This window comes from Coregonus lavaretus (genome assembly GCF_964263955.1).
Source record: "Coregonus lavaretus genome assembly, chromosome: 32".
In the NCBI taxonomy this organism is placed as follows: domain Eukaryota; kingdom Metazoa; phylum Chordata; class Actinopteri; order Salmoniformes; family Salmonidae; genus Coregonus; species Coregonus lavaretus.
In genome coordinates, this window is record NC_140019.1 from 14371442 (window position 1) to 14383818 (window position 12377).

The window sequence follows — 12377 nt, forward strand, 5'->3', positions numbered from 1 at the left end:
TTGATATGAAAAGGATCTCCCTTTGTGATTAAATCGTTTGTTTAACGCCGATAAGGACCTTTTTCACTCCTGATTTGTATGTTTTTCTTCATCTTTTTCATTTGAGTTGGTTTGTTTCACAACAGCATAAGTTCAACAAATTCCCTCTAAAGAACAGGGGGGGGGGGGGTTTAAATGGGCTGACGCCTACAGTGCAGTACTGTGTAAACTGAGCCAACTATTAGAAAGACAGAGGCTCTTAAGGGCCAGTTTAGAGCCATGGTCACTGAGCAGCCTGATGTCTTCCTGCATGATACAGGAGCTGGAAGCCAGCCAGTCTTTCAGAAAAAAAAGACAGAATAAGTGAGAAAAATGTATAAATAAAGGAGCAGCTCCATCCATTCCACACCTCATTTAGCCTACAACAACAGCCATAACTCTCCACATGTTGTGAAGAGGATGGTTTGTAATTACAGATATATGACTATATGTTGGGAGGGGATTTTTAATTTTAAGGAGTCTAATCCAAGCCATACAGAAGGAACTGAGTTGTGCCTCTAACAGAGAGGAAGGCTTTCCCCTGCTGTCCGACTCCTTCTGGAACAGGGAAGGAGAGTGTGATCGCATCGGAAGCCCTTGTCATTGACTATTATTTCCGGCTTCTGTTTTTCCAGTTAGTCTCTCCTGGAGCCTCTCACGATACCAGCTATGGTCTCTCCCATGTTACAGGCTTAGTCCTCCCTCAAAATATTGAGAGTGACCTCTACGAAATAGACAAACTGCACGTACAAACACTTGCAAATAGCTCCTTAGTGAGAGCATTGCAGGGCAACACTAAATACCTTAAAACATTGTCATAGTTGAGATTGCCATCAGTGTCCCTTCAAAAATGTCAAGGTCTTAGTCTGAGGGAATGTGGTGGGGATAGGTCTCATGAAATATCTGGGCAGAAAGATAAGAAAGTCAAGCATGATGAATAACCTTTTCTGGATGAAACAAACAGTGAGTTCCTTTCTATCTCTGCCAGGACATATTTTTGTCCAGGACATATTTTTGTCCAGCTCCTGTGACGTGTGTGCACAAATTTGTCTTAATATCTGGCAGATGCTGATATTCCTGGCCAAATAAAAATTGCGACGCAAAAAGTACTGGACTCCTTAGGTTGAGGTCCTAGCCTAATTCCCTGGCTGCTCTCTCTGCCTCCCCCGGCGATCTGACAGCCTGGTAGCCCCATGTTTAGTCTAACCAAGCCTCTTTCAAAGCCTTTCAACTGTTTATTACATAATTTTCCCTGTTTGTTTTACAAATACTAGTCCGTTTTATCATGCCAAAACAGCTCAGCCTCGCACAAATCACTGAAGTATTTGTGTAACAGCAAAGTTCCCACAGCAGGTCTGTGAAAGAACAGCCAGTCAGAGAGGTATTGTGTGCCTGCCCTGGTGAGAAAGACTGGTGCTGTGATAGCTTTGATAGTTCTTTCTCAACCCTGTTTCTTTATCCAGAGCTGCACCTAGCAGGAGGAGAAGGAGGGGGTTTGGAGAATGAGCTGATCTCACTGGTCAAGGAGATTCTGTTTGATGATCTCTGTGTGAGATAGATGGCCTGACATTACCCTGACTCGACTGAACTTAAAAAACAGATTTTAAAGAATCCTTTTCACCCCTACTTTTAATAAAATACAGCTAATGAAATTCATGAAATTCATAGAAAAAAATGGCTTTTGGAGTAATTATTGATATTTTCTTTCATTTGTTCTACAGATCACCAGCATCCGTTTGTGGAGCACCATTTCCTCATTCCATACACCTTGTTTACATACAGACATGAGGCCACCCTAGTGATTCCCTGTAGAACATCTTCTCCTGACCAGATTGTCACTCTTGAAGGGGTAAGACTTTTTATGATTATTAGTTTCTGTATCTTAAAAAGGGGCATATCATTCACATTCTCTTACACAAGAGAGCAAATGTTAGCATTTATTATTATTATGCTAAGCAATGTTGACCAGTTGTACACGCTTTGAGATAGTATGGGCATGAGACTGATTACTTTACCAGAGTGTACCTTGAAAGTCTGCCATTGACGTCACTAAAGTCAAGATCGCAAAGAAACATGGTAAACACAGGCCCTGTGCACTATGGGTATCTTAGGAGTTCTCACACCCATCAAACGGTAGGCCACTCAAGCATTCGGAAACGGACAGTGGCCACGGAGAGGGGAAGCTCAGGGGCAGGAGAGGGAGTCATCCTGTCTGCTTCCTGCTAAGAACAGGAAGGTCCTCTAAGGTAGTTATTCTGCAGAATAGAATCTCTCTCTAAATATAGAAGACCTCTTGTTTTAAACATTTTGTCCAGAAAATGCTGGTCTAAAAAGCAATACATATCCAATCAGAGGAAACAATAGGCTGATGATGCTCCTGAGGAGAGTTAAGTGGTTTTTAATCAAACTATAGGAGGAAATCTCTCTCGGAGGAGTTGGGTGCACAGTACTGGGTCACAGTGACCAAGCTCCTTGTCTTATTACAGTATCCTATAACATGAGACGGCCTTCCTATAAACCATGTGCAACAATGAACAGAGTGGGACTTCTGCTGCATGTTGCCATGATGCCAGAGCTCAGAGCCGCCACCTTCAACAATCGATGGCTGTGCTTGTATTCACAGGGTTGATTTATAGCTGTGTGTCACAATGCCTTGGACATGGACAAACATGTCTTATTCAGATGGCAAATATAGTGGGTTGTGTGACCTCCCTGCTACTGGAAGATCTATGGCATTTCTCCTTCCTCCCTGCTTCCTTACTTCCCCTCTCTCTCCCAGCAGCATAACACTTGGCTGGAGAACAAACAACCACAGTAGTAGGCCTTAACCACATCCATCCATTTCATCCCTTGTTCAAAGTCAACAGTGCTCCGTGCATCGCTGCGTGAATAATTGCGATAGTTACACTCCATAAAACCGTAAAAATGAATTAGACGTCGGTTCTAACGGGCAGTCATCTCCAGCTGAGCTCATTGGAGTGTGGAGTTTCATATCAAAGCCACTTTAGTCTGACTGGCTGAGTGCTTTTTAAAGACTGCAGAACTAAAAGTGTGACTAAACATATAAGCCTCTTGATAAACACTTTGCTATCTGTCTCTTCTTTCAGCTGCCACCCTTATCAGAGGAGATTGAACAAGGGAAGGAATGGGACCCCAAAATAGGCTTCAAGATCCCATATGGTCCCTACGAATCCTTTAGTTTCCTGATCTGTGTCACCAGCGTCAACGGCCAACGGGTCGAGTCCCGCTACATCCCTTGGAGGCTAAGTGAGTCACTTCTCCTTTTCTTATTGAGCTTTTAACCTTGTACTGCAGTGGGCTAAATCAGGGTTACACAGAGTGTTTCTTGGTAGTCTAAAACAAATCTGCTTTGACACAAAACTATACACCTCACACACATGGTTATGGGCTTAAAACAAAATAGAAATGTATTCAATTTTGAGTTTGCATTCCAATATTACACTTGATATACATTACAGAAGACTGAAATATAACAAAACCGTTCCCATAGAAACACCGGATTTTCAGAGGGTTTCTTTAAATAGTGTTCATTAATTATGAAATTATGAAACATATTTATAACATTCCACCCTTGAGGCCACTAGGTCATGTGACTGCAGGAAAGGGCTACGAGAGACAGGGAAATTACTGAGGATGTTGATTCATTTTCACTGTCTTCCCTTCTAACTCTGCTTGCATAGCTACCTTCCTGAGGAATGTAAAGATCAACCCAGAACGTAACAAGCTGTTAGTGGGAGAAACCCTGGTCCTCAACTGCTCTGCAGAGACCACCTTCAACGGAAGGATCAACTTCCACTGGGAATACCCAAAGAGGATGGTAAGTTCTAAGTCATTCAACATCTGGACTTCCTGACGGGCCGCCCCCAGGTGGTAAGGGTAGGCAACAACACATCTGCCATGCTGATCCTCAACACTGGGGCCCCTCAGAGGTGCATACTTAGTCCCCTCCTGTACTCCCTGTTCACGCACGACTGCGTGGCCAAGCACGACTCCAACACCATCATTAAGTTTGCTGACGACACAACAGTGTTAGGCCTGATCACCGACAACGATGAGACAGACTATAGGGAGGAGGTCAGAGACCAGGCAGTGTGGCGCCAGGACAACAACCTCTCCCTTAATGTGATCAAGACAAAGGAGATGATCGTGGACTACAGGAAAAGGAGTGCCGAACAGGCCCCCATTAACATCGACGGGGCTGTAGTGGAGTGGGTCGAGAGTTTCAAGTTCCTTGGTGTCCACTTCACCGACTATCATGGTCCAAACTCACCAAGACAGTCGTGAAGAGGGCACAACAACACCTTTTCCCCCTCAGGAGACTGAAAATATTTGGCATGGGTCCCCAGATCCTCAAAAAGTTATACAACTGCACCATCGAGAGCATCCTGACCGGTTGCATCACCACCTGGTATGGCAACTGCTCGGCATCCGACCGTAAGGCGCTACAGAGGGTAGTGTGTACGGCCCAATACATCACTGGGGCCAAGCTTCCTGCCATCCAGGACCTATATACTAGGCGGTGTCAGAGGAAGGCCCAAAAAATTGTCAAAGACTCCAGTCACCCAAGTCATAGACTGTTCTCTCTGCTACCGCACGGCAAGCGGTACCGGAGCGCCAAGTCTAGGTCCAAAAGGCTCCTTAACAGCTTCTACCCCAAGCTACAAGACAGCTGAATAATTAATCAAATGGCCACCCGGACTATTTACATTTTTGCTTGAGTTTATTTAGTAAATATTTCTTGAACTGCATTGTTGGTTAAGGGCTTGTAAATAAGCATTTCACAGTAAGGTCTACACATGTTGTATTTGGTGCATGTGACAAATAACATTTGATTTGATTTTTAAGATTACTGGTCAATTACTGGTAAATGTTTCAGGCTTGTTGATGAATGCCTTTGCGTCCCCAGGTCAATCGGAACCCCACCGTCAAGAAGACCAGAGAGAATCCGGCTTCGATCACCAGGATGTACAAAGCCATCACCTTGTCCAACATCACCATGGACGACAGGGGCACGTACAGGTGCACGGCTGAGATAGGGAACGCTGAGATGGGGAACAAGATGCACGCCTCAGCCAAGGTCACCATCTATGGTGGGTCAGTGTGTTAGGAACTGGTACTGCGTGAAGACAAGGTCTCACTGAGCTAAGGCAGAGACAGACATAACTCCATTGTAAGCTTAATCTTGGGCAATGATTGTGTGATCTCATTTATAATACATTTATAGTGTTGTTTTTCGACAGTCGTTTTAATGCTCTCGCAATTGGTCTTCTTCTGTGTGATTTCAGAACATCCATACCTGAATGTATCCTATAAGAATGAATGGGCCAGGAGAGTGGTCTACACAGAGGGAAGAAACAAGCTGATGTTTGAACCCAAGGTCAATGCACTGCCACCACCAGACACCATCACATGGTAAGACTGAGTTCATCTGCTGGGACTATTCACTGTGTGTATTGTCAACTCCTAATGAATATAATAGCTCTGTTGTGACTGTGGGCACTAAACTGAAGCATGCGAGTATTTGATTTGGGATATAGAGTTGCTCACTAATTATCATCACAACTTTCATATCAGTACATTATGATTAGCTGAACTTCTAAAGCAAATGTCGGAGTATCTCGTTCCCAGGTATAAGGATGGCGTCCCCATCAACGAGAACTCCACTTGTTACGAGTCTTCAGGCTACAACCTCCTCATCAAGGACGTGAAGCAGAAGGATGCCGGGGTCTTCACCATCGCCCTGGGCAACAAGGAGAGAGGCCTCTACAGGAATCTCAGCTACACTCTGGTAGTCCGAGGTAAAGCTCCTTTTATATCGCCGTTATATCCCATCCTATATCCCATTCCTTATCCCTCCAAATGACTGGCCATCCTGAGGAAATGAAGCAATGGCCTGGACTTTGGGCCTCAGCATTTCGAGCAGCCTCAGCGCTTTGGGTTCTTGCCTCTGGTTGGTCCTGGGCTGCAGGTAGCAGCTGCTCCAGTATGACAGGAACCCAGCCTCTCTAGCTCCTCACATACAGGTGCACGGCTGAGATAGGGAACGCTGAGATGGGGAACAAGAAGCACGCATCAGCCAAGGTCACCATCTGCGGTGGGTCAGTGTGTTAGGAACTGGTACTGCGTGAAGGCAAGGTCTCACTGAGCTAAGGCAGAGACAGACATAACTCCATTGGAAGCGTCATCTTGGGCAACCATTTATTTACATCCTCTCCATGTGTATGTAGCCCATCTGGCCCAGCACCGCTCATGTAAACAACTGTGTTCTGTACATTATATAGGGCTATTTGTGTACTTTATATGCTTTAGCAAAGAGCGTTCAAACAAATATATTGCAATGATTGCCATGTAAATACTGATGGTTGTTAACACCAGCGGTTATAGAAGTGCTCGGTATTATGTTCTAGGGCTTTGATCATGTGTTGGATGGAGAGTCGAGGAGTGCAATCTGCTTGCCGTTAAGAACACGTGTGCCACTCAGATACTACTCCAAGCTGGCGATGGGGGGCAAAAGAACGCATCACAAAGTATTTCCATCCCATTCCCTGCACATTACCCATGAATCCCCCTACCATGCCAAAGTGGAAAGATCAGCCCCCCTCTCCAACATATAAATGTTATCTATGGACCCTCGCTGTCCTGATTGCTCGACGCAACATAATTATTGGAATGGCAAAAAATTTACCACTCTCACAGACAAAAACAAAGAAAGGAGAAATCAAGAGAGATTCCTGGGAACAATTAGGCAACCATTTTAAACATCGTTCTTCAAGAGTTTGAAGTTTAGCCCAGTGCTTCAGATCTCAAATATTCAGCAGCCGGAGCTTGAATTGAGGACATTGCTGAGAGAAACCATGTCACGACTTCAGCCTCAGCCTCACCAATGCACGCAGGCACACAAACAAAACAAACACAAACACACACACACACACAATGACTGTTGGAGAATGATTAACTGATGTTAGCAGAGCATTCCACTGGAGGTGGCATCAAGTCTGTCCGTCCGCCAGTCAGTCTGGTGTTGATTACTGCTGTGCTCTCCCACACTGCTGATCCACTGACCTGGGCCTGGGCATAGGGCCACATCTGGCCCAGAGGCAGCAGGGTAGAGGTCAGGCTCTGAGACACTGGGACACCCTGATGTGATGGACAACCACAGGGTATCAGGGCTATGCAATCACTCAGCACTTGAAAGCCCACTCTCAGAGGCTAGAAGACAACTGGATGTTGATGGCACCTTTTCCATGGTTATTCATCATGATGACGGACCTCTCTATCATTATAAAGACATTATGACCTCCAACAGCCAGGTAGAGTGTAATGGTTGATGCAACAGTGTCTGATCTCTTTGTCTGTGTCTTAGTGAGGCCTATGATCTCAGAAGAGGAGGTGGCCTCGGTGGATGTACAACCATACATGTTCGGCAAGCAACACCAGCTAACCTGCACCGCCTTTGGAGTGCCCATGCCCGACATCACATGGCTCTGGCAACCATGCCATCCTGACCCCACCGACAAAGAGTGAGTCACTCTAAACTAAATCATGAACTATACTGTGAAGACCATTTTGTTTGAATTCACCTACTGCATTAGTGCCTTTTAACCTTAACCCATTTAGTAACACAATTCTGTGTTCTTCACTTCTTGTTTTTCACTTTCACAATGAACCTTCATTGGTAATGTACTTCCATTGTTTTTCAGTAAACCATAAGAATACCATAGAACTGGGAAGATACAGTATCAATGCCATGCACAATCATAAGACACGACTTCCAAGAACCAAAGCAATAAACCCAGAACTTAGATGAAAGTCATATCTTCTTCCTCAAACACCCAGCCTATGGATCAAAAGGATCTGAGTCATCAGGACCATCTGACTACAGGTTCGACTGACAGAAATGGCCAGTTTCATGCAGATAACAGAGAGGTCACAGGGAGAGTTGTGTGTTTTCTCATCCTGAAGTCACTGTGCATTTCTAGTTATTTCTGTAGGTATGGTGAAACACTGCCTTGTCCACACTGCCTTGAGTTGTATTGTCCTCTGTCAGGCCTGTATGAACAGACATTATTGGTAAAGCAGACCAGCATTGTCTTAGCCAGTGCACATCCTGGTTATGTTTTGGATGAGTGTTTAGGTTTGTTGGACGCTGAGCTCAGCTGTCACAGTATTGGAACTGGATCACACAAACACCCCCCCCCCCCCTACACACACACACACACGCACACACACACACATGCACGCACACACACACACACGCACACACACACACACACACACACACACACACACACACACACACACACACACACACACACACACACACACACACACACACACACACACACACAGACAGACAGACAGACAGACACACAGACACACAGACACACAGACACAAAACCAGATCATCTGTGTGAGTCTGGAGTCCAGAACCACCGGGCTAGCCTGGGGCTCCTTCTCCTTAAACAGGCCTGCATCCGTTTAATTGACTCTGGCCCAAAACACAGACATTTATCAAAGAAATGCAGCCCCGGAGAATTCCCCACTCATTTGTGGCCAGTGGCTCTGTGGGCGGGGAGAGAGAATATATTAAAACTTTTTTTTATTGCTAACAAGCATTGTTCAATACTGCGGATACATGTGCAAAACTCTAAATACAGTTATCACAACAACACTCTATGTGGCAACCTGTGGATCATTTGTCATTGCTTTGACACAAAATGCATTCAATGACAACATCTTTCAAATTACATAAATACTTGTCTCACAAAAACACATTTACCAACAAAACTCTATGTATCATTTTACAAATGTTAATATACCCTTATCAAAACGGTTAACGGTTAGTAACAGTGAATGTCCCAGGCCAGAGGGGTGCCAACATCACAATGTGTGCCGCAATATCCTCTGAAGGATTGCTGTTACATAAACCACTAATTGGTCCATACAACACAGAGTGCCTCATTTCCTTCATGGCTGACCTCTATGGAAGGCTTTTGCCAGGTGAAGAATGGGACAAGTCAGAAGAAATATGAAAACCTAGGTGATTGTATGGGACAATGTGGCATTTCACCACTCCCATTCAGTCACAGAGTGGTTTGCAGCCCATCCTGGGATGGTGACACTTTTCCTCCCCCCTTACTCGCCCTTCCTCAACCCCATAGAATAATTATTTTCCTCATGGAGGTGGAAAGTTTATGACCACCATCCACATGATCAAATGTCACTCTTGGATGCAATGAATGCAAGATGCCTGGATATCTCTGCAGAAGATTACCAGGGATGGATCAGGCATGCAAAGAGATTATTTCCCAGGTGTATTGCACGAGAGGCCGTACGGTGTGATGTGGATGAGAACTTGTGGCCCAATGCAGCAGACAGGGTTGACTAGCATTGTTATATATCTGTTTGATTTGGACAATATGCTATGCATATTCATAGTGTGTATACACTTTTTGTTTGTTTAACGGTACTGGATTTATTTATTTTTGTGTATTTTGGAATTACTCTGCAAAAAGCAAAATACAGTAATTTGCAAAAATACAGTAAATTGTATTGAAGCATATTGCAGCCTTTCTGCTTTATTTCTTTATTATCTTGCAGGACATTCTATACAGTACAGGTTTGCCACTCTTCTTTTGTAAAAATGACTGTTGGTTCATAAAAATAAAAAAAGATACAGTGGTAGCTGTTTTTAGAGTTTTGTAGGTCATGATACTATGAATGACAAAGTGTGCATGTCGTGAGAGACTGTTAGCTTTCATTTGGTAGAAAGATTTGCTTTTGAGAAATGTAGGATGTGCATTGCCAAGTTGCATGTTGTTTTTATAACTGTATTTAGAGTTTTGCACATGTATCCGCAGTATTGAACAATGCTTGTTAGCAATCGAAAAAAACTGTAGTCTCAGACTCCCCAAGCTTTTATAGAGCTGAACGGGACAGAGCGTGTGGTATGAGTGACTGGGCGTGAATGTCGACCTGCTAGTGAACCTTAAACAACATGAACATTCCCTGAAAGCCAGAGCAGCCAGACCCCAGTCAGTGACAGCAGGGGTCCTTTCTGAGGCATAAGATCAGACAAACAATGGGCCATTACCGCGGGGTTATCAGGACCCAACACCGCTAGAAAAACACGGCTCTGGACGGCCTCACAATGGAGGGCCTGAATTATGTTACACTTCATGCGCATTAACTTGACAAGTGCTTCTGTTAATTATCCATAATTATTGGTTAAAAAACCCACTCCTGGTTGCCAAATCTGTCACAGAAATAATGGCAGAGGGTCAAGCTGTGTCAACGTGCCCCGTTTCTGCAGCCGTAAAGATAATCAGCTCTGGCAATGGAAACAGTGACTCATAAACGTTTGACGCTGAAAAGGGCCTGTTTTTTCAACAGCTAATGAGGGAGGGGCATCAGACAGAGAAACAGCCCAGGCCAGCCACGGCCTGATTGGAGGCAGATTGAGTCAAATGTTTGTTTTATACAGTTCAGACCCCCTTCAAGTACCTGTCACTGCAAATTGACCACTTACCATTTCAGGATGGGACCTCGTATAAATCACGAATCACAGTCCCCTTGTGGTTGGGGAAGCGTAACGTCTCAGATAGCAGTTGGGAGTTAAAGAAAGAGTGATTGGGAGATGGGGAGAGATGAAGGGGGGGGGGGTCTTTCTTTATCAGCAGCAGGGTAAGATGGTATCAGCTGTTCCTTGTTGACCCACCAAGGTCTGGGGAACAGGCTTATCTCCTCTGGCCAGAGAGTGGGGGAGGTTTCCTGTTCAAGGTGACGTATAGCCAGCAGCATACTACCCTGCATCCCTCTGCTGGCTTGCCTCTGAAGCTAAGCAGGGTTGGTCCTGGTCAGTCCCAGGATGGGAGACCAGATGCTGCTGGAAGTGGTGTTGGAGGGCCAATAGGAGGTGTTTTTCCTCTGGTCTAACATTTTTTATCGTGATTGGGGACGTTGCTCTGTGTAGGATGCCATCTTTTGGATGGGACGATAATCCATACCATCATGGCCACCTAATCATCCCCAGCTTCCAGTTGTCTCATTTATTCCCCCTCCTCTCCCCTGTAACTATTCCCCAGGTCGTTGCTGTAAATGAGAATGTGTTCTCAGTCAACTTACCTGGTAAAAATAAGGGATAAATAAAAAGCATAGCATAGGCCTTCCTGTCACACTGCCGTTTCGTCCTGCCTGCCTGACTGCCTTGCTCCTTATCAGCCTGATTGTTCCCCTCAGCAGGCAGTCTGGTTTAACTGGGCTGTAGCCCACTGCACCCTAAAAGGCCACACAAAAGCTATGGTGTTAGTCAGAGCTCTTAGGGCTTAGTGCCTGCCCGTTCAGAGTTACACATTGTCAAACTGTTTGGACAGCTATCGCTGGTCCATAGTATCAATCGATGGTCCATAGTATATTTTCTGGTACCCACTAATTAAATACAGGAAATGATGACATGGCCACACAACATCCTGCTCTAACAGTCTCCTGTCCAATATTCTGTACTAATTTACAAAACTGAGTTCATACTTTAGGTAACCTACAGCTGTTTTGTCTAGTTGAGTAATCACTAGTTTCCTCTGTCCTGCAGGTGCACCCTTTACACTGAGCCAATCCCAGTTCAAATGGACGATAAGGGGAACTACTCACACAACTGGATTGACAGCATAAACAACAAAACTGAACTGGTGAAAGGAAAGAACAAGGTATGTGTATAGTATGGTTTTGATCTCATTAGATTTGTAACATGACACTGCTTAACATTGCACAACTTAGTCCTCTGTAGCTCAGCTGGTAGAGCACGGCGCTTGTAACGCCAAGGTAGTGGGTTCGATCCCCGGGACCACCCATACACAAAAATGTATGCACGCATGACTGTAAGTCGCTTTGGATAAAAGCGTCTGCTAAATAGCATATTATTATTATTATTAGAACAATGATTCATGTGGGTGTACTTTTCATATATGAATCAGGTTTGATAAATATACAGTATCTGAGCAGAAATATAAATTTCAATGACAAAATAGTTGTGCAGTACAACAATTACTTTGAGATTTACTGTATGAGAAAGGGATTTAGAGTAAATGTCCATATAGAGGGCTCGGAGAGATGAACACTGAAGTGGAAATCTCCATGACCGTTCTCTTTGAGATGGCAACATCTGAAAACAATAAATCTAGGCAATCCCCAACCTCATATTGGCAGTGATGCCTTGTTATTCTATGTTTTATAATGATTAATTCTATCTGCATCAATTTAGACTTATGTAACTGTGACCAAAAGTTATGGAAGGAACATCAATATGCATGTATAATGAAATATAGTACAGTACAGTCTGTACA

The 12377-nt window shown here is 44.4% G+C and overlaps 1 protein-coding gene across 1 annotated transcript in view; it reads left to right on the forward strand.

The window, feature by feature from the left end:
- Positions 1-12377, forward strand: part of LOC311107517 (vascular endothelial growth factor receptor kdr-like) — a 68917-nt gene that overhangs the window by 15509 nt on the left and 41031 nt on the right. Inside the window, exons 4-11 of the mRNA XM_084150017.1 lie at positions 1740-1867; positions 3126-3285; positions 3720-3856; positions 4946-5129; positions 5325-5451; positions 5668-5837; positions 7403-7559; positions 11627-11741. Coding sequence (XP_084006143.1) covers positions 1740-1867; positions 3126-3285; positions 3720-3856; positions 4946-5129; positions 5325-5451; positions 5668-5837; positions 7403-7559; positions 11627-11741 — 1178 coding nt within the window. The remainder of the gene's footprint in view (positions 1-1739; positions 1868-3125; positions 3286-3719; positions 3857-4945; positions 5130-5324; positions 5452-5667; positions 5838-7402; positions 7560-11626; positions 11742-12377) is intronic.